General features: G+C 43.5%; 1 protein-coding gene across 2 annotated transcripts in view; it reads right to left on the bottom strand.

Annotated features, from left to right (window-relative positions):
* The window catches only part of ITPR1 (inositol 1,4,5-trisphosphate receptor, type 1), a 323113-nt gene that overhangs the window by 220635 nt on the left and 82235 nt on the right, over nucleotides 1-20243 (bottom strand). For both annotated transcript variants that reach the window (XM_015418813.1, XM_015418814.1), the window contains exons 3-6: nucleotides 18789-18904; nucleotides 6641-6727; nucleotides 5712-5870; nucleotides 1972-2070 (exon numbers count right to left, since the gene is read on the bottom strand). In XM_015418813.1, the coding sequence (XP_015274299.1) occupies nucleotides 1972-2070; nucleotides 5712-5870; nucleotides 6641-6727; nucleotides 18789-18904 (461 nt within the window). The remainder of the gene's footprint in view (nucleotides 1-1971; nucleotides 2071-5711; nucleotides 5871-6640; nucleotides 6728-18788; nucleotides 18905-20243) is intronic.

Raw genomic sequence — 20243 nt, 5'->3', positions numbered from 1 at the left:
GCCTCTGCCTAGGGGGCAGCTGACATCATTCTCCTCTCCCAACTGAAAATTCCAACTGCCTTGTGGGGGGGTGAGTTTGAGGTGTGGAATGGAGTGTAGTCCAATCAGCTTCCATATGTAAATGACCTTGGAACGCTGGCCGGGACTGCACAAAGCAGCCAATGAACCCAGCCAGTGTCTTCCGAGTGGCAGTTTTTTCGGCCTAACACTAAAGGGGCCAATTTTAGAATTCTGGCACCCAAAACTCTTTTATAATAAGGGAGAGATTAGATTTGTATCCCGCCCTCCCCAGGTGGGCTCAAGGCGGCTTCCAACAGCGGCAAATGCCATAACAAAAAGTTAAAACAGTATAAAGCAATCAATAAATAAAGTGCGGTGCTCTAGATATTAACTTATCTCTCCAAGATGGGATCCTTTTATCAACCTAGCCTGACAACATAAGTTCTTGGACACCTAGGCGTCTTCCCAGGGCCGGTTCACTTATAGATCTAATCCACCGTTATAGATGGCAACTCGGTGGCGGCACAATGGTGGCGGCGGCTCCTATGCAAAGGCCTGGCGGAAGAGCTCCGTCTTACAGGCCCTGCAGAACTGTGCCAAGTCCCGCAAGGCCTGGATCTCCTCTGGGAGCTCATTCCACCAGACAGGAGCCACCGCCGAGAAAGCCCTGGCCCTGGTTGTGACCAGCTTGATGTCCTTGGGGCCTGGAACCTCCAATAGGTGCTGCGCCCCAGACCGTAGTGCTCTTGGGGGAACATATGGGGAAAGGCGGTCCCTTAGGTATACTGGACCCTGGCCATCAAGGGCTTTATAGGTAAGAACCAGCACTTTGAAGCGAATCCGGTATGCTATAGGCAGCCAGTGCAGCGCCTTCAGCATGCTTCCTAATCATATTTAAGGCTCTTGTGAGAAGAGAAGTTTATAGAAAGGAGCATAAAAGTTTGGGTGATGGCAGGGCTGGCCCCAGGTTTTTTTGCACACTAGGCGCCCCCCCCGTTCTGGCACTCCCCACCCCCTCCGCGAGCACCAGCAGTCTGGTTTCAGGAGCACGACAAAGGCAGGGGTGTCACTCCTGCTGCAGTCACTCCTGGCTGGAACCGCAGGACGGGGCAGCTTGCACGACGGCTCCAGAGCAGGAGAGTGGCCAGAGCAAGCTCCGCCCACCCGGGGCAGCTGCCAGGAGGGAAGAAGCAGCCGCACTTGATGCGTGGCCCAGCAGGCCGCCAGGCCCCTTTCCTCCACCTCGTGGGGATGTCCCCACATGCGCACCTCCCCGCATCCCCGTAGGCCCAAAGGCCACCTCCCTTGCTGGAAGACCCACCCCTGCACCGTAGGAATAGCAGCCTGACGTTCGTGCCTAGCTCTCGCGTGGTTGGATTCTGTGGGAGGGGAAGGCGGGGCGACAGGCAGGCCAGAGAGGCGCCCTCGTCAAGCCAGCGCGCATAGGCAGCTGCCTAAATTTTGTCAATGACAGGCCGGCCCTGGGTGACGGCTGAACAATTTCCTAATTTACAGCATTTATACCCTGCCTTCCTCTGACAACAGATTCCCAGATGACTGGTCATTCCAATAGTTTAATCATGGCTGGGAGATGGAAGACTTTTGTCTGCACCAGCCTGATGAAGAGAGGCTGGAAAACTCAGTAGGCAGATATAAAATCATACCACAAAACTGAGACAACCATCTTACTGAGTGATCTTCAGCAAGCCACATTTTAAGGCTCTGTTCTCTATGATTAAAACAGGATTAAAGTTAATGATGTCTCTTGCAAAGCTTGTAGATCTACAGATAAAAACCCCCCTCTGTATAAAGAGATTACTTAACTGTATCCTCCAGTGGATACTAGTACTTTAAACATTCCATTTCCACTCTTTCAAGAATCCCTTTCAGTTGTACGTAAAACCCGTTTGTTCCACTAATGTTCTTTTTATTGGCTGTTAGGTTTTTTTTAAAGGAAGTATTACAACTTACTTCATTGCAGCCAGGATTGTCCACCAGTTGATGAGTACTGGCATGCAGGGGCTGCCCTGCATTCACAGGATTCAAGACCACCTTGTCACCTATGACCACCTGAAAAAAAAGTTCAAAAAGTGCTGCTTGATCTTCAAGACAAAAACTGACATAAGAGGTATCCATTTGGTGGTTTGGGGATCAACAACAAGTCACCAAAATGAGGTTTGTTTTGCAGTTAATTATCATTTGTATTTAATCAATACTCACATTGATATCCCTGGCTTTGATGAGCTGCTGCCTCGGGCTGAATCAAACCATGGACTCATCAAGGTCAGTATTGTCTACTCAGACTGGCAGCAGCTCATCAGAGTCTCAGGCAGAGTCTTTCACATCACCTACTGCCAGGTCCTTTTAACAGGAGAACTGAACCTAGGGTCGCCAGGTCCTCTTGCCGTCGTGGCAGAGGGATTTGGGGGGTGTTCTGGGGGTGGGCGGGACATCATACATGACATCCCTGGTGCGACGATGTCACCTGGACGTGATGTCATCGCATCAGCAACGTTGACCGACAACATCCTTGTTTGGGGGTGGGGTTTCCCTCGCCAGCCCGTTGGCTGGCAGTGGATCAAAGCCCCCAAAAGCAGGGGAACCCCTACTGGGACCTGGGGGCTGGCAACCCTAACTGAATCTGGGACTTTCTGGATGCAAAGTAGATGCTCTGCCACACAGCCACAGCCCTGGGTTGGGCCAAATAGATAGGTAATTCCATTTTACTCTCAGCTTAACTCTTTGAAATCAGCTAGGCTGAGAAAGAATGAGTGGAAGTGGGACCAGTGACCAATGTAAAATACTACATCCCGGTTTTGTGTTTTCAAGTCATGACCTTTTGACCTTCCTTGTTGGCTTGGCTATTATAGGCTATGTTCACAGATACAGAAGCTTCATTGTAACAGAACACTTAATGTGTTTCAACTCTTAACTCTCCATTCTGGAAGAAAAAACATCTGGAAATTAAGGTGGCTGTGTTCTTTACACTGAATCTATTAAACTATTATATATATTTTAAAACAAGCCATGCCACTAACATTCATCATTAACTAGTTTTGCATACTGCAAAACAGATACATTATAAATCAATTTTTTTCCTTGAGAACCTGTATTACATTTTGGAATGTATTATACACATGTGCAGAACATATTTTTAAGTTTAAATCCTCAGAACTTCCCAAGCCCAGAAACACACTACATTGCTTTATGATTAATTTTGTTCTTAGTCAAATGCATTATACACAGAGGCTTCTGGGACTAGTTTTCATTGCCTCCTTACCCTATGCAAGAAAGATCAATAAAATAAAAAGCAAGGCATGTCGAACAGAGGCAAAAAACTAATAAAGCTTCCCAGAGGCTCTTAGTCTTCCCGGTCCTGCCTGCTGCTCCCTGGAGCCTTAAACCCACCCATTGTGAGTGTCTCCTTAGCAGTTAGCTTGGTCTCAGCTGTGTTTTATATCCAGGATTTGGACTAAAAATAGATCTAAGCCGACAGTACGCTCTGCAAACATGCCAAATTTCATTTTATATTTTAAGTCACAGAAGCGCGTCTCAGGGAAACAAAGTTCAAATTTGCTTAATTCATAATGCTCGGCAGCATTACAAACTGCATTCTGAACCAAATAATGACAAAATACCCTTTGAAGGAATCCACATAACTTTGTCTGAACTATGCCTTATGCTCATGTCTTGACCTAAACATAGACTTCAAATTTAAATTTAAAGCACGCCTTGTACATGTACACAAACATTCTCTCTCTCTAATATTACAAACTAATTTAGATATCTCTGGGAAAATAAGGGTCTGTCTCCCACTCAGCATTCTTGAATGATGCTCATAATTACTGATCCAATACCAAAAATAAATAAGGGGAAGTTGCTTATCAGTACTAAAAACCCTGAACATCTCATGGCATACTCCCATATGTCCCACACCATACTATGATGGGATCTGGAAATACAATCTCTGTGAAAGTAATGATAATCAAAGTAACATAAAGCAATGGTTCTCCAACACTGTGATGCAGGGCCCACTTTTAAATTTACTCTACCTTTGGAGACTCACTCAAAAGGAAACTCCATGCTACTTTCCCCCTCCCCAACATGAAAACACAGAAACATCCATTAATACTGAGCAAGTTTATATTTTAATTTTCATGGTAGGAATTTATCAAACATACAGAATCACTGAATAACAAGCTATATTTTGTAGCCATTTTGCATCTGCCACTGAGCCTCAGCTCACCCTGTTCCTTCTCCCTTGTGGCCTTGTGACCCACCCGTGAGACAGGTGTGCCCCGCAGTTTGAGAATCACTAACATGAAGAGTTCAACTACTTGAAGTTCTAGACACCCTCCCAAAAGCAACACTACTACCTCTGTAGGGCCTTGCAAGTGACCATTTCTACACCTTGGGAATTAAGAAGTCACTTAGCCATCCCACGTCTCAAAACCCCCATCAAGGCTCCTCTTCCTCCACCCTCTACTTCTCTCTCAGGGTATCACCATCACCAGCAAACCAATGCTAAGAGGTTAAGGCTCAGCCCTAGACTATGAGCTCAGGCTCCTCTCTTTTTAATCATTCAGAGACCACAACATTGCTTTTGGATCTCTCTCTCCTTTTCTGCTCCTGGGACTGACCACGCTAAATGAAAAGAAGTTTAATGAGTTTAAAGAAGTTTAAAGGCACACACTACATGAGTAAACAACAGAATGAGCATGGGTGAAAGAAATGTGAATAAACACATCCTCTCCCTGGCATATACTTATCTTTTAAGATGCTAATAGACGATAAGCTAGTTGTTAAATGATTGCAACTGAAGGCTCATTCATTACCTTGGGTCCAGTATTCAGGGATTATCCTTTGCCATGTGCTCATGGATGTTCCTTTGAGTTAAGACGGACTTCTTCCTTCCCCTAAATGTGTGTAACAATGCCTCCTTCTTCAACATGCTGTAACATTTTATTCCCCCCACACACATACACACACTATGCTTCTCTTCCTGTCTGACAAAAAGTTCATCCTTACCTTGGCCTCCCAGCACTATGGGTTAGGATTTATTTATTTCATTGGATTTTAGACTGCCCTCCCCCTGCCAGGGCGGTGTAAAACATAGTCAATTCATAAAATATACAGTTTAAAAATGGTTTAACACCATTAAAAAAACCCTAATTAACCTAAAAGATAGTGCCAGAGAATTTGCCTCTGAACGTTCTCTGCCTACTAACCAACAAAAAGTCCCTTATAATCTCTGTGCTCGCACAGAGTGCAAGCCCAAGAATTATCCTTTGGATCTGCAAACTGGCACTAATCATGGGGTGGAGGGCATGTCATAACAACCTTATTTCAGATTTGCATCAAGTTCCCAGTCTTTTTATAATAAGAAGGCAAAAAGCTTGTCTTGCACAATGCTGTAAACCACAGCATTTTAATATATTGATTTGTTCTTGAGTGAATGAAGGGATTTTCATAACTATCTGAGCGTCAGGGAAGATTTAAATGACTACTGTTCCAGTCTTACAGAAATGTTCCCTGTTTCCAAAACATTTGTTTCCATAGTAATTCACCTCCCACTACTTTCAGTCCAAGGAAAAAACACAGTATATAAACTATGGTACACGTAATTAATCGCAAGAAAGTAAGCTACTGATGAAAAACTTTTCAATATTTTACATCACACATAATTTCCTGTTACATTCCTGTAAACTTACACTATCTCCTATGGAACGCAGTTTGTAGAATGGCTGTATGTAAAACCAGGAACCCTCATTACCAGCTTCATCCAGAGTCACTCTCATAGCATTCTTCTCTAGGAGAGCTGGAAGCCTTTTATTTACCGTCAAGTATTTGTTACTTTTTAAGTGCAAAAGCTAAAAAGGGGAAAAAAGTGCAAAAGCTAAAAAGGGGAAAATATACAGATATTTCTCTCCCATGAAGCAAAACAGTCACAATGTATTGGAACAAGACCATGTTCACATTAACAAGGACAATCGTATTTAATTCCTTAATGCTTTAAATTTTTTCTACAGATCATATTTTAGGGTGCACTTGGATGACCACATATCTTATGATGCTCACTTTAAAATGTGCTCTTTGCATATAGAGCGCATACAACAAACATTTCATCTGTGATTGCAGGATGACTACGGAAGACTTCATTTGAGCTCCCAATGTGGGGCCATTTAGGCTGTAGGTGGGTCATATATAAAGGGGTAGATGTGGAAGATTAAAAATGGCTAATTTAAGAACACACCCAAAGTGGATTTGGCTTGGCATGCTATTTACAAATAGAGGCCATAGACAGAACCCACACATGGCTGGATATTGTGCTACAACAATCATTTGCAGCTGTACTGACCTGTTCACACAATTCTGCAGACTTACAGTGCAATCCTAAAAAGAGTTACTCCAGGCTAAGCCCATTCATTTCAATGGGCTTAGACTGGAGTAACTCTTTTTAGGATTGCACTGCTTTTGTATGTTGAAGCAGCAAGTAACCTGTTCCACACATCAACAGAGGAATGGAATTGTCAATATACCAATGCAAGTCAGTCTTGCGCAGCACCTCTGTTAGACCTACCTACTGAATAAGGGTGCTAATTTTTTGGAGATGCCCCTCTTGACACAAGCCACAACATACCTGAATAACATTGCCATATTGGATAACTGTACCCAGCAGCTTCTTATTTTCTGTTTCATTCTGCTTCTTCTCCAAATCAGCTGCATGCTATAACCAAAAAAGATGTGCTGAATTGAAATCAACAACTTGAAGTTAGGAAAAAAATGAGTCTTTTCCCTTAAAAAAGGAGTAGGGGAGGGGTGGAGATGGGGAGAGAGGAGAGTCTGGCAAAGGTTAAAAACCTGTGTAACTACTCTCACCATGGAACTTGGGACTAAACTGTATGCAACTGCAGCAGACCCATGCTGTCCCAATCATTTGGTGTAGTGGTTAAGAGCACGGACCCTAACCTGGGAAAACCGGGTTTGATTATCCATTCCTCCACATGCAGTTGCTGGTGTGACCTTGGGTCAGTCACAAGTTCTTTCAGAGCTGTTCTCTCAATGGCAGTTCTCAAAAGAGCTCTCTCAGTCCCACCTACCTCACAGGGTGTCTGTTGTGGGGAGGGGAAGAGAGCCACTCTGAGACTCCTTTGGGTAGTGAAGGGTGGGGTATAAATCCAATTTCTTCTCTTCTTCATTTGTTCAGTGGTGGCGTGGGATGCAATTTAAAGTGCAAGAGGAGAAAATGAAGCATGGATGCTGAACTGACCTGCCATTTCCCCCTTCCCCACCTGGTTCATGTCTTGAAGAAATTTCAGCCATGGTTAGATACGTGACGTGACCCCCAACTGGGAGAAAAGCTATAGGGCAAGAAGGAAAACATCAGGCAGAAGGAAGATTCTGCAGTCCCCATGATGCACCGTGCCCTCTTTTGCATTTTAAATCACTGCCAGCACTTAACACACAAATGGGGCACATCTGTATTTAAAGACAGAAGTATGCTGATAACGTGCAGAGTTTGACATGGAATGTTCCAATGCAGCTTTATGTATTCCTAGAACTACCCTTTGTCACTTGCGGGTTTTGCCCAAAAGTGATGGAGAGACATCAGCAACGTCACTGTTTTTAAATTTTATTTTCCTCCTTGTTGTTCAGTCGCACAGTCGAGTCCGACTCTTCGCGACCCCATGGATGAGATCACGCCAGGCCTCCCTGTCTTCCGCCGTCCTCTGAAGTTGGCTCAATTTCATGTTCATTGCATCTATGACACTGTCCAACCATCTCATCTTTGCCGTCCCCGTCTTCGTTGACCTTCAATCTTTCCCACCATCAGGGTCTTCTCCAGTGAGTGCTCCCTTCTCATTTGAAGTATTTGAGCTTCAGTTTCATTATCTGGCCTTCCAGGGAACAGTCAGGGTTGATTTCTTTTAGGATTGACTGATTTGATCTTCTTGCAGTCCAAGGGACTCTCAAGAATCTTCTCCAGCTTGCTGGAGGGAGGCCTCTCTCCATAACAATAAACCTGGCAAGCCTTATGGGTCAGTAGAATTCTAGAACTGCCATCTTCTTTTCTGACATCCTTCATAGAAATGTTTTATATTTAAGGTAATCCAAAATTATTGCTATACAAATATATTTTATGTTCCTGGCATGCATAATGTTATGTGAGGACATGTAATGTGGCAGCATGTTATGTGGCAGTCATCTACAAATCTCTCCTGTTTCATTCATTTCTCTATTTTTTGTTTGCCTGTAACCTGAGAGGATCACCAGTGGTTTGTACCCTGACCTAAGGTGGATTCCATCTGAAGACCACAGATCTGAAAAGGTAAAAGACTACTGTTATTGCTGTAGATCCTTAAAAAAATCTTTATTTTATACACTAGAGCAGTTTTGTTCAACGACAAACCAAACCCAGGGCACAGCTCTTCAAGAACAGAGCATCCATCCATCCATCATTAAATTAAACTTGTTAGGTCACTTACATCAGTAAAATTATAATAATACTAAAATTAAAACAGTGTTAAAGTTCAGCAGCCACAATAAAACAATACAATCCATGTCGGGGGGGGGGGGGAGAACAGGGGGAGGGGTGAGAGTGCCAGGCCGTCGCTGTCCTCAACCAAATCCATCAGCCACCTACATATCTGAGAGCAGACATTATAAATAAAGTGCTATGTATATAAGATGGTTAGTCCCAAGTCTTTGCAACCATTTTAGGAATCATTCTCAAGCATAAGAGACAAGTGCTGAATGTCTGACCTAAGCAGGAGTCCAAATGATGTACAGCAATGGCCTACCGTGTATGGAGCCCTTTTCTTTGGAAGAAATAAATTGGTCTTATTTCAAGGAATGCACCTTCAGTCATTCAGTCCCTGTCAGCAACCAGTTTTCTAGCAGACTATACTGAAAAGGCCCCTATATTGCAGAGTAGAAGAAACCATACAGTGTTGGATATTTTAAAAAGAGCCCTACAAGTAGAGGGGGGGAAAGAATAAAAGAGAAGGAAGCATATACTTTCATCCACCTTTTAAAAGAGGCTCTTCAAAGTGTGCTGTGAAAAGACTGGTGTGTTCTTTTTAAAGAGCATGTTATAATTGAGTGGGTTTTTAAAAAAACAACCCGGACTTTATGAATTTTCTTCTTTTTTTAAACTCTTCCAAGGTAAAGGCTCTCATAATCATTCATACTCTATATCACAAAATTCAGAGACTGTCCTAGTACAAGTCACTGCATGCAGCTGGCAAAGCCATTAGAAAGAGGAGTACACATGTCTATTATATGTGCTGGACTTCAATATGCATTATGTATCAACATGGTCTGCTCTTTCTATTATATTGAATGTGACAAGTGAAATAAGCAATGATTCCATGCATTTGCCGATACCTAAATCCATCTCAATATTCACCACATTTTTAAACTCTCTACCAAGATACAAAGATATGGGCATTCAAAATAAAAGGCTGGCCAACATTAAAAATATTAATGTATGTCTCTTCACCTCTCTAATTAAAGAGCAATGAGATAAGTATTCTACGTAACGACCACTAGATGTCAGCTTTCCAAAACAAGCAATGATTTTTGATGCTGGTCAAAAAAAGTCAAGTGTCCCAGATTCCTAAATCCCTTAAATGGCATTAGCTTTAAATAACCTGACCCTTGGGCTGATCTAAAGCAGCAGATCCTGAATTCCATCAGTGAATGCAGAAGTGAAAAATGCCAGTGATTAAATACGGGATACAAATGTTGCCTTAAAGATTACCGCAAATCACTTGATACGGGAAAACTTAGAAGGGAAACTAACTTTCAAGAGACTGAAAGGCTTTGCCAGGAATTCTCAAGAAAGAGTTCAAATTAACTCAGCAGTCTTACTGTAGCAGAGACTGGTCCAGAAAAAAATTCACAATACTAACATCTTTCGGTTCTCAGGAAATCTTACAGCTATTGTCTGTAATTGCATGGTTTGCACATCAGGAGTTTTTCCTGCAAAGCACCTTTTCCAGTCAGGTTTTCAAATTGTTATTTATTTATTTTTGAAAACCCCGGAGGGGTATTTTTTATTTTTTCAAGACTACAAACTACAAAGAAAAATATAGGAAGGGGAACTACAACTATGGATAAAGGAAAGAAACCCACACTAACTAAAAACCCAAGAATGGGAGACCTTAATATTAGTATTAAAAGAGTTAGTAAAACAATATACTTGTAGAGTTCTTGTTTTTCACATTGTTCTATATTAGTAAATTAGTTATTATGAGAGAACTTTCTGAGCATCTTCTTTATTTCAAAGAACCATTTATCAGAGTCCTTCTGCCCTTACTTCGGCTTTCTGTCTCTAAAATCATATACAGTTTTCATTGCTCCCGTACCCGCTTCTGCAGCAGAGTCCTCATACGTTCCTGAGGTAGCTGAGTTACTTGACTTAGTTTCTTCCTCTTTAGATTCTTCCCCCAATCCCAGCTGGCGTTTCAAGAATTCCTTGGCTTTGAAGATGGAGTCTATCTTCTCCCTTCTATCGTTGATTTTAAAGATTACACCTTCAGGAATCACCCACCTGTATTGTATACCATTTGTTTGAAGAAAGTAATTAACTCCTTGTAGCTCTTTCTCTTCTGACGAATTTCAAATGGAATATCTTTTAAAGTCTTGATAATTGTATTCCCAAATTTCAGTGGAGTTGCTGAAGTTGCCTTTAATATAGCATCTCTGGTCTGTCTTCTTGCAAATCTCACCACAATCTCTCCAGGCAGGCTATTTTTTTAATATAATTGGAGTAAGCCCTATAAGCTGTCTCCATGTCTTTTATTATTTCCTCCGCTGGCAAGCCTGTCACTGGAGCGATAATCTCACCCAGAGTCTTCTTCAAATCTTCTTTGTCTGTCTCAGGAACCCCCTGGGACCTGAGAATCATATTAGCCTTTTCCATTTGCAGCTGCAACAAACGATTTTCTTGAAGATTTTGTTTCGTTTCCACTTCACCCATTCTTTTCTTCATCTTCTTGCTTGAGGTGTCCATCTCTGTAACTTTCTCAGCCACCAGCTCCACTTTTTTCCCGTTCCTGCCAGCTGTTGCTGTTGTGAAGCAAAGTTTTGATTTAATGAGGTCAACTGCTGGTTAATACCATCGAGCTGATCCATCACTGGCTTGAGCATATCCGCTAACAGCTTCATGACATCAGCTCCCTCTTCCGGCCTCGGACTCTGACTACCAGGCTTCGCTTCAAACTTTCCTCGGGATGCCGCCATTTTTCAACTTTGTTTACACTTTCAAACCGCTTCTCCTGGGCTCGAAGCACTCGTCAATTTGCTATTTGCACTCAAGTAAGTCTCTCAAAATACACACGCTGTCTGTTTCCTCCCACTCCCCCTTTGCTGCGTTTATCTGTCCTTGCGCTTCAGAGGCGTCCCTCTTTGCGCTCCACTTTTCCCATGGGGAGGGGGGGTGCCGTTTATCAAAGTTCGTTTACTTAGAACTCACGTTCATTGTTGGTCACATTCCTGACCTCGCTCACATCAATCGTTGTTCTGCTCGGTCTCCCCCGCTTGTCCCAGTCGGGTTAGCTTGTGCCCTAAGGTCACTCATTGGTAGGACCATCAGAGCGGAGAAAAGCCTCGATTCTCCGGCAGCAAGCCGTTGAAGAGGCTATCCCTCAAAGCTCTCTGGCCTGGAGCCTTTCACAAAGGGTCCATGGGAGTGCCACTTTGAGGTGGCACCCCTCCATGCCGATGGTGTGCTAATCACCTCCCCAAGCTCTGGGGAGAGTGACCGTCATCACCAATCCATAGACCGGAAGTCTGGTTTTCAAATTATTTTTAAACAAACTTGTATATATCATTTCAGAGATTCAACACATTAAAAAATAATCAAAGTAAATTGCTTAAGTCACACATGCATGTTAATTCTTCCTGGGTTTCCCTTGAGCAAGTCTTAGATGAACCCCTTAACCTGCTTTTCATAGTCAACAGGGTTGGGGGGGTGTCTATGAGGGCAACTGCTAAGAAGGAGAATAGATAAAATTCTGATGACATGTGGTATGCTCAGATGTCTATTCCAAAAAAATCCTTGAATGTGGCAGAGGTCTGTCAGTTGACCTTTACCATTCATTTCACTGTATGCTTTGGAAGGAATGCCTGTGGCACTGGAAGATTCACTTAGGAGTCAGGATGTGCGTGTGCTCATGGACCCCCATGCAAATGGAACAAAAGAACAGTGCTGTTGCTTGAAAACAGCATGCTTTTTTGGATACAGCTGGTTAATCCCTGCTAGCATAACCCAAATACTAGATTACTGCAATGCATTCTATACAGGGCTGCCCTTGAGGAAAATATGTATTGGTACAGAAAATGCAGCAATACATTTGCTGACAGGAGTCAACCAGACTATCCACATCCCAAATATCCAATCCACTGCACTGGTTACCAGTTTGTTTCCTGGTTCAATTTAAGATGCTGGTTTTGACCTTTAATGCCCCTTACAAGACCCACATACTTGAAGGACTGCTTCCCCTCAGATGAGCATCAGCAGGCCTTGTGATCTTTCTGCCCAGGCCTGCTTTCTGTTCCCTCTCTAAGACATTCTCAGGCAGAGCGAGAAATTTTTCTGCAGTCGTTTAATTCCCATGGGATGGATTACCAAATGATGCCATGGCCATATCTCATCACCTGCATGTCAGAAAGAAATGCAAGGCAGGGCTTTTTAGATGGGCCTTTGGCTGAAAGCAGTTTTATGCTGGTTCTTTCAATGGTTTTTAACAGGTTGGTTTCAAGGAATGCTATGAATTTCACCACAAAACTTACTTTGTACAAAGGCATAAGAAACGTTAGCTGATCACTTAACCAAACAAAATTTGAGTGGCGCTTCTAAGACCAACGAAGTTTAATTCTGGGTATAAGCTTTTGTGTGCATGCACACTTCATCAGATTTGTAGTGGCCTTTCATAAAACTACCCAAGTACAAAGATGCCACCGATTCAAACCAATCATCAGCCTTAAGCAACACTAGGGTCTACTTAGACAAATAGTGAAGGGTAGGTGTTTACTGAAACACAGCATTTATGACTTATTTATATGATTTGTGATTGATTACCATCTGAGTGGGGCGGGGGGGGGGCAGAATTCAATGGGGCTGAGCCAGTTGTGCCGTACTGCCTGGATAGGAAGGAATGCAGTGACACAATCTGCCAAGCAGCCATGAATACATCAGTGAACAGCCAAATCAATCAATGAAAAATCAGCTCCCTGTTTGTGACTGGTGAACAGTCCATGAGTTGAACTGGTGAGTGCTTGAGTATTTCTAGTTTTAATTATGTACTGTATTATCAGTTTTTGTCTTCAAAAAACCACTTTGAGCTTATTTCAGAGAAGTAATATATAAAATAAATAAATAGGGCCATGTGAAGTATTGATTGTGATTTATCAAGGGATTCTGTGCCATTCAGTGAGGGCGGGGGACAAGAGGTCCCCCACCATCACCAGGAAAGTGGCAAGCAGAGGGACCAAGGAAAACAGCTTTGCTTGCTTGGTAGAGGTGGGAAAAGGTATTGATGCCACAAACTTTGAAATGGACTCCACTTAGGTATATATGGGAGAAGGAGGTGAATCCGAAATTCTGGGAAGACCTGCAGAAGGAAGGAATATTAAGAGTGAAGGATATGTATAATAGCCAAGGGAATCCACTAACGCCTCAGGAGTTGAATCAAAAACTGGGAAATAGATATTGGTTAAATTCAATGGGATTATATTCTTTAATTAAACAAGATAAGTATAAAGAAGCTATTAAACGGGAAGATAATAATATGGAACAAATACTATATGTGAAAGAAATAAAAAAGGGTTGGCAGGGAAGATTTATTTAGAATTGGTGAAAGATAAGGAATTTATGTGTAGAAGCTTAAAAAAGAAATGGAATAAGGAAAAACAAATTACTACTGAGGATGTCAATAAGTTAATGGTGAACTTGAAGAAAATTAAGCTAGAAAAGTATAGAGAACTTGAAAGAAAGATAATATGGAAGTGGTACAGAACTCCTGCACAACTGGCATATATGATAAAAGGAATGAAACCCAATTGCTGGCACTGTAATGCAAAAGAAGGGTGGTATTCTCACTTATGGTGGGAATGCCCAAAAGTGATAGATTTTTGGGAAAAGATACAGGGGAAAATAGCAGTGCTATGTAAAGTGAACCTGGTTATAGATGTAGATTTATTATTTATGGGTGTATTGGGAAACCATAGAATTGAGAAACAAAATCAGGATATTTTCAAAGTAATGTTATTAGCAGCGCATGCAATGATTGCATATGGTTGGAAGGAGAACTCAAAATGGACTTTAGAAAAATGGAACGAATATTTATATGAATATATACAATCGGACATAAAAAAGAAATGGTTGGTATACTTTAAATGGGTTTATAAAGGGGAAGCCAACAGGGGTATACTTGAAAAGTTGGAAAGTATGTGCTCATGGTTGAAAATGTAATTTGAATAACATGATGGTGGCCACCTTAGGGTGGGAGGGATAAAATAGGGGGGGGGAGTATCAAAAAGTTGGAACTAAACTGTAATGTAATAACAATATTGGGATACAATAAAAAAATTATTAAAAAAAAATACCAGGAAAGTGGCAACCCTTACCCCTACCTAGACTTGGTCAATCTGGCCATCTGAATCCATGCCACAATAACATCTACACTGCAATTCTAGTTTCAGGTGGTAGACCTGTTGGTCTGCTGCAGAACAGCTAGGTTTGAGTCCAGTGGCACCCTACAGACCAACAAGATTTTGGAGGTATCAGCTTTCAAGAACCAATGTTCCATTTGTCACATATTACTATTCTATATATCTCTGCCATTAAAGGCAACACAGAGACTCCAACTGATACAAAGTACTGCAGCTTGACTACTATCAGGACCTAGGTTGAGCATGCATACTATGTCCACTCTGCAGTCATTCCATTGACTGTCCACCAATTACTGGACTCAGTTCAAGGCACTGGCTATCACATGGCCTCTGACATTCATATCTGCAGGACCACCTCCCCCCGTTTCCCACCATGATAGGTAGCAATCTGCAAATGAATGAGTTCAATAATGCTTGTAACATGTGCATTTTCTGTTGCAGGCCCCTCCCTGTGGAAACGGGCCTGCCTGAGAAGATCAGGAAGGCCTCCAGCACTTTGGGCATTATGCAAGACTAGCCGCAAAGAACATTGCAAAGTCAATGCAATGAGCTCTAGCAGGACCCCAGGGCGAGGGCTGATGCCATGAAGCGTTCCCCGCGACCTTTGCCGGCGCCTCCCTGGCCGCCTTCCCTCCAGGGAGGTGTTGGCGCTTCCACCGTCACTGCAGCCACGCTGGTCTCAGCTCAGTGGCTCCAGAAAGAAGGTGCAGTGGGGGCTGCGTGCGACGTGCGAGGCTTGCCGGCGGTGGAGAGGAGAGGGCAGGCGGGGGACACGGCTCCGGCTCATTGCCTCCCATCCTGCTCAGAGGCGAACCCGGGGGTGGAGCGACTGCCGAGTCCGATAAGTGGAGCCCCGCAAGGAGCTTGCCTGCGCTGCGCCCGCGCTATGCCGCACCCCTGCGAATGGGGTGCAGGGAGTTGCAGGGCTGCGGAGCAAAGTTTTTTGGGCCCGCCAGGAGGCGGCCCCCGGGTCTCCCTCCGGCTTGGCCAGCCGCTGCATTGGAGGCCCCGCCCTTCCTCTTGCCACCACCCCTACCCTGCCAGCCTCACTGTGCGGGCTGCTGGCTGGCCACTGTGTTTCCCAGCTCCATGAGTGGGCTGGAGCACTCCGTGGGCCAGTGGGGGCCTGTGAGGGCGCAGGCCGGGTGGCAGGCCTCAGAGGCGTCCAGCCACCAGAGCGTCCATCCCGCCCGGCAGCTCCCTGGAGACTGAGGGCGAGACGCCAGCCAGCGGGTCTGTGGGCAGGACGGAGGCGACGGAGGGAGGCAATGCAGCCAGGGGATTGCCCCCCCTCCTGACTGAGAGGCGTCCAGCCACCAGAGCGTCCATCCCGCCCGGCAGCTCCCTGGAGACTGAGGGCGAGACGCCAGCCAGCGGGTCTGTGGGCAGGACGGAGGCGACGGAGGGAGGCAATGCAGCCAGGGCATTGGCCCCCCTCCTGAGTGACTATGGGGATGGCAAACCTCTGGAGGCATGCCCAGAAGTCTATGTTCCCACAGGGAGATTGGGCAGTAGTGCGCAAGGTACCGGTAAACAGCTGCTGAGATCACTGAGAGAAGAAACTTGGCTAGAGTCGGGTAAAGATAAGGAGGTGAGCTGTGGGCAGAGCTCATCCTGTTATTCTCGCTCAGAGTCTGCTTGTAGTTTCTCACTATACAGGGCAGGGGGGAGGAAAAAGGGGGAGCTAAAAAAACACTGCTGAGCCCAGTCCGGGTCAGACAGATTCTGCAGATCTGTGTCTCATGTCGTTCTTGAACCCTCAAGCCTTCAAGCGACAGATCAGGCACCCAAGGCCTGGGGAGGCGTGTGGAGGACTCACACAAAAACTCTTTTATATATAAGGAGAGATACGTAAAACAGAATTGTTTAGCAGGGCATTTTTATGAAGGCTACAGGACTATATTATGAGCAATGGTTCAAGAGGGTGATTTGATAAAGGGAACATGCCTGTATTATCTAGCTCTCACGACACTGTTATCTATCTGTGTAATTCTACCTTTTGGCACTGTCGTATCACGACTAATATTTATGCTCTGTTTTCAGATTTCTGTATCCTAATCTTATTACTTCGCTTATCAGATGTCTTATTCTGTTCACTGCACTGATTTACATAGTGTAATCTACCATGAGACCAAATGAGAAAGTCAGACCATAAATAATGCAAATAAATAAATAAATATAGTTTGTAGGAGAGATTTTGCAGATGATTGTGTTTTGCATTGTTAATAAATCAGGTTTCCTGACTGTGCCTTTTATTTTGTTTTTTATTCTTGTTGATTGAAAGCAATACAAAATAATCCTCCTGTACCCCACTCTGTGAATCTTGTATAAAATGGAAAAGAAGAATGTTCTACATACTGGCCATCTTAAAATGTATTCGATGCTACTAATTACCTTAACACAGCTCCACAGAGTGAACTGCTGTTAGATACAACAACAGGGAAGATTCACAAGAAGAAAAAGAGTTGGTTTTATACCCTGCTCTTCACTACCTGAAGGAGGTGGTGGATGCTTCTTTGCTGGACGTTTTCAAGTGGAGGCTGGATGACCATCTTTCGGGTATGTTGTAGGGCTATCTTTCAGCTATGCTCCTGCAGAGTGCAGGGGGTTGGACTAGATGACCTGCAAGGTCCCTTCCAACCCTAACATTCTATGATTCTATGAGTCTTGGAGTGGCTTACAATCGCCTTCCCTTTCTCTCCCCACAAGAGACACCCTGTGAGGTAGGTGGGGCTGAAAGAGTTCTGAGAGAGAACAAGTATTAACTGAAAGTAATGTTTTAATATTTTGTAGCTGACTCAAAATACAGAGTCAGGTCACTAATGATAGTTTTTCTAGTATAAAGAATAAAATTAATACACTTGCCAATTACACACACTGCTGACCCTGTGGATTAATGATGGTTCATTCCTTTCCCAGAGAGACTTAACAGTGAACATTTAATCTGCTCTAGCGAAACTGATAGGTTTGGTGTTGTATTTACACTGAAATCTGACACTATATTGCATCAAACAAATGCATAAAAGATTCAAAACTGGCATTATTATAAGTTAATTATTATAAGTCACAAACATAGAAACAAATATCTTCCAAAATAACAGACTCACAATGAAGATAACTATCCTAAATGCAAAACGTACTGCTGTCTGAGCTCAAGAAATTGCTCCAAGTAGGAGCAGAGTTTTCTTCACTTTTCGGGCTTTACGTGACAGTTTGTTATATATTTAAATCAACTATAAATCACAATGGTACAGTAATTTAAAAGTATTTCGCCTTCAGTTGTTAAATCCTCTTTTAAAAAAAATAATGAAGATATTTGTTTTTCACCGCTAATAAAAGATGCCACAATCCTGTCACCCTTCCATATATGCTGTGAGAAAGAAAATGCCAGATGTGTAGGACAGCCTGCAGGAAGGAGGAGGAGGAGGAGGAGATTGGATTTATAACCTTCACTACCTGAAAGAGTCTCAGAGTGGCTTACAATCTCCTTTCCTGCCCCCTCTCCACAAAAGACACCCTGTGAGGTAGGTGGGACTGAGAGAGCTCTCTCAAGAACTGCTCCTGAGGGAACAGCTCTGAAAGAACTTGTAACTGACCCTAGGTCACATCAGCAGCTGCATGTGGAGGAGTTGGGAATCAAACCCAGTTCTCCCAGATTAGAGTCCGCACACTCTTAACCACTACACCAAACTGGCTCTCAAGCACAGACAACAGGATCGATGGAAGAAAGGGCAGAAGCAGCTACTCTATCTTCCACTGCATGAGGTACAAAAGCAGACCTCTGGGTAACAAACTGGCAACTTTCCCTATGCTTTTACTTAACACTTCGTAAATTTAAAAGAGGTTTGCCATGATGTTGCTCCAACTCTGGAGTAGGGCGCTATTCTTTCCATTTGGCTGAGGGATAATAAACAAGCTCATCCGAGGAATCCATGGCATAAAACTCAGTGCTCAGATCAGATCTCCTATCTCTAGCCACTGTTTTTAAAATGTCATGCAACGTATAAAGTCACCTTCTCACTTTACCCATATGCTTTCTACGCAGTCCACGGTGAAGCATAGCTTTAGAGAGTCATAGGTTGCTGCTTAAAAACAGCCTTCATACTCACATGCAGTTTGTTGAGCAGCACTGCATCAGTTGTGCTGTTTGCGCCTGGCTTTGCAGCTTTCCAGAACTGCTTCTGTGCAGAGTAGCGGTTCATGGGGCATAACTTAAAGAGGCAATCTACAAAGATTCACAACAAAAATAGAGACTGGTTTAGCAATCCATTACTATCCATAATGTTATGTTTCATACTGAGTGCTGGTTTAAAATTTAGGAAGGCACTTTCAGTCGTATCATAAATGTGACATTAAATTATATTCTGTGAGTGAATTTAACATAGCCTTTTTTTGCTGGTGCCAGATGGGCGGAAAATATCAACTTAAAATTTATGGCAAAATGATGGTCCTCTGTCCTGTTCTAGTGGAGTCTTTTTTACTGGAATTACATTGTATACTGATTTCCATACTGCAGCCTAGGGAACAGCAGGTTTTGCAATACTGAACAGACACCTCAGGGCCAGCTGGGAAAGGACCATGCAGTCCAGGGTTGTCAGGTGCCCTCCTCACTCCAGCCTGCCCTTTCCTAAGATTCAGACTAAAATGGTACAAGGTCTGCTTGTTACCAGAGACAGGGCTAACAACCAGGTACTCTGTCCTCTCCTAGAGGTAGAGTTAAACCACCCTGTCACACTACCAGGAAGAGCTACCTTTCAAACTGTCTGCTCTTTTGCTTTGGCAGACCCAAAACTATCCCTGCACTCTCCCTGAGGCAGACTTGAACTCTCACCAGCATTCCACCCTCTTCTGAAAGGTGATTGGATACTGGAGCAGCACTTACACAGGCTCAGCTGAATGGCTATTTTTCCCCTTAGGGGCAGGACAGCCTCCTGTCTGTCACAGTTACTAGGTGTGGAAGATGCTGTAGGATTTATCAATGTCACGAATTTTTAGTGCAACGGTAGCTATCCTTACACATCTTCGTCCTTACATCTCTCAGCCTGTTTACATTATTCTCTGAATTTCAATTAATAAACAACCTGAAGCTTTGTCTGCTTTAAGACTGACTCTGGTTCTCACTCCTGTAAAAGTCTGTGGTCTTTACAGGTCAATAATAGTACGCTTTTATTGGAAAGGGGAAGTGCTTAATGAAATTGGTGCACTTTTGAGGTAGTCTCCATAAAATCTTGTACTTGGTCAGCAAGAGTACTCCCAAGATTAATCAGAAATAAACACTAGCACTCGTGTAAAAGCAAATCTAAAATCTGAGTGTTTATGCATCAGGTAGAATGTAAAACCCTTCCCTCACCCCGGCTATTGTGATTGGTTATAAAACATGAGCATCTCAATTGTAACAAATTAGCAGAGACCCTCACAGACCACTACATGCAGGATTTGAGTAATGGAAGAAGGAAGAAGTTCTGAGGGGCAAAATCTCACAGATCTTTGCAAGACACTCTGACAAAAAGGAGATTCTCTGTGGAGAATTCTCTGCATCTCTGGTGTAAGGAGATGCCTAGAGA

Source organism: Gekko japonicus, unplaced genomic scaffold (genome assembly GCF_001447785.1).
Source record: "Gekko japonicus isolate JY-2015 unplaced genomic scaffold, Gekko_japonicus_V1.1 scaffold1315, whole genome shotgun sequence".
Lineage (NCBI taxonomy): Eukaryota > Metazoa > Chordata > Lepidosauria > Squamata > Gekkonidae > Gekko > Gekko japonicus.
Note: the sequence above shows the minus strand (reverse complement) of the source record. Positions and strands in the feature narration are given on the sequence as shown.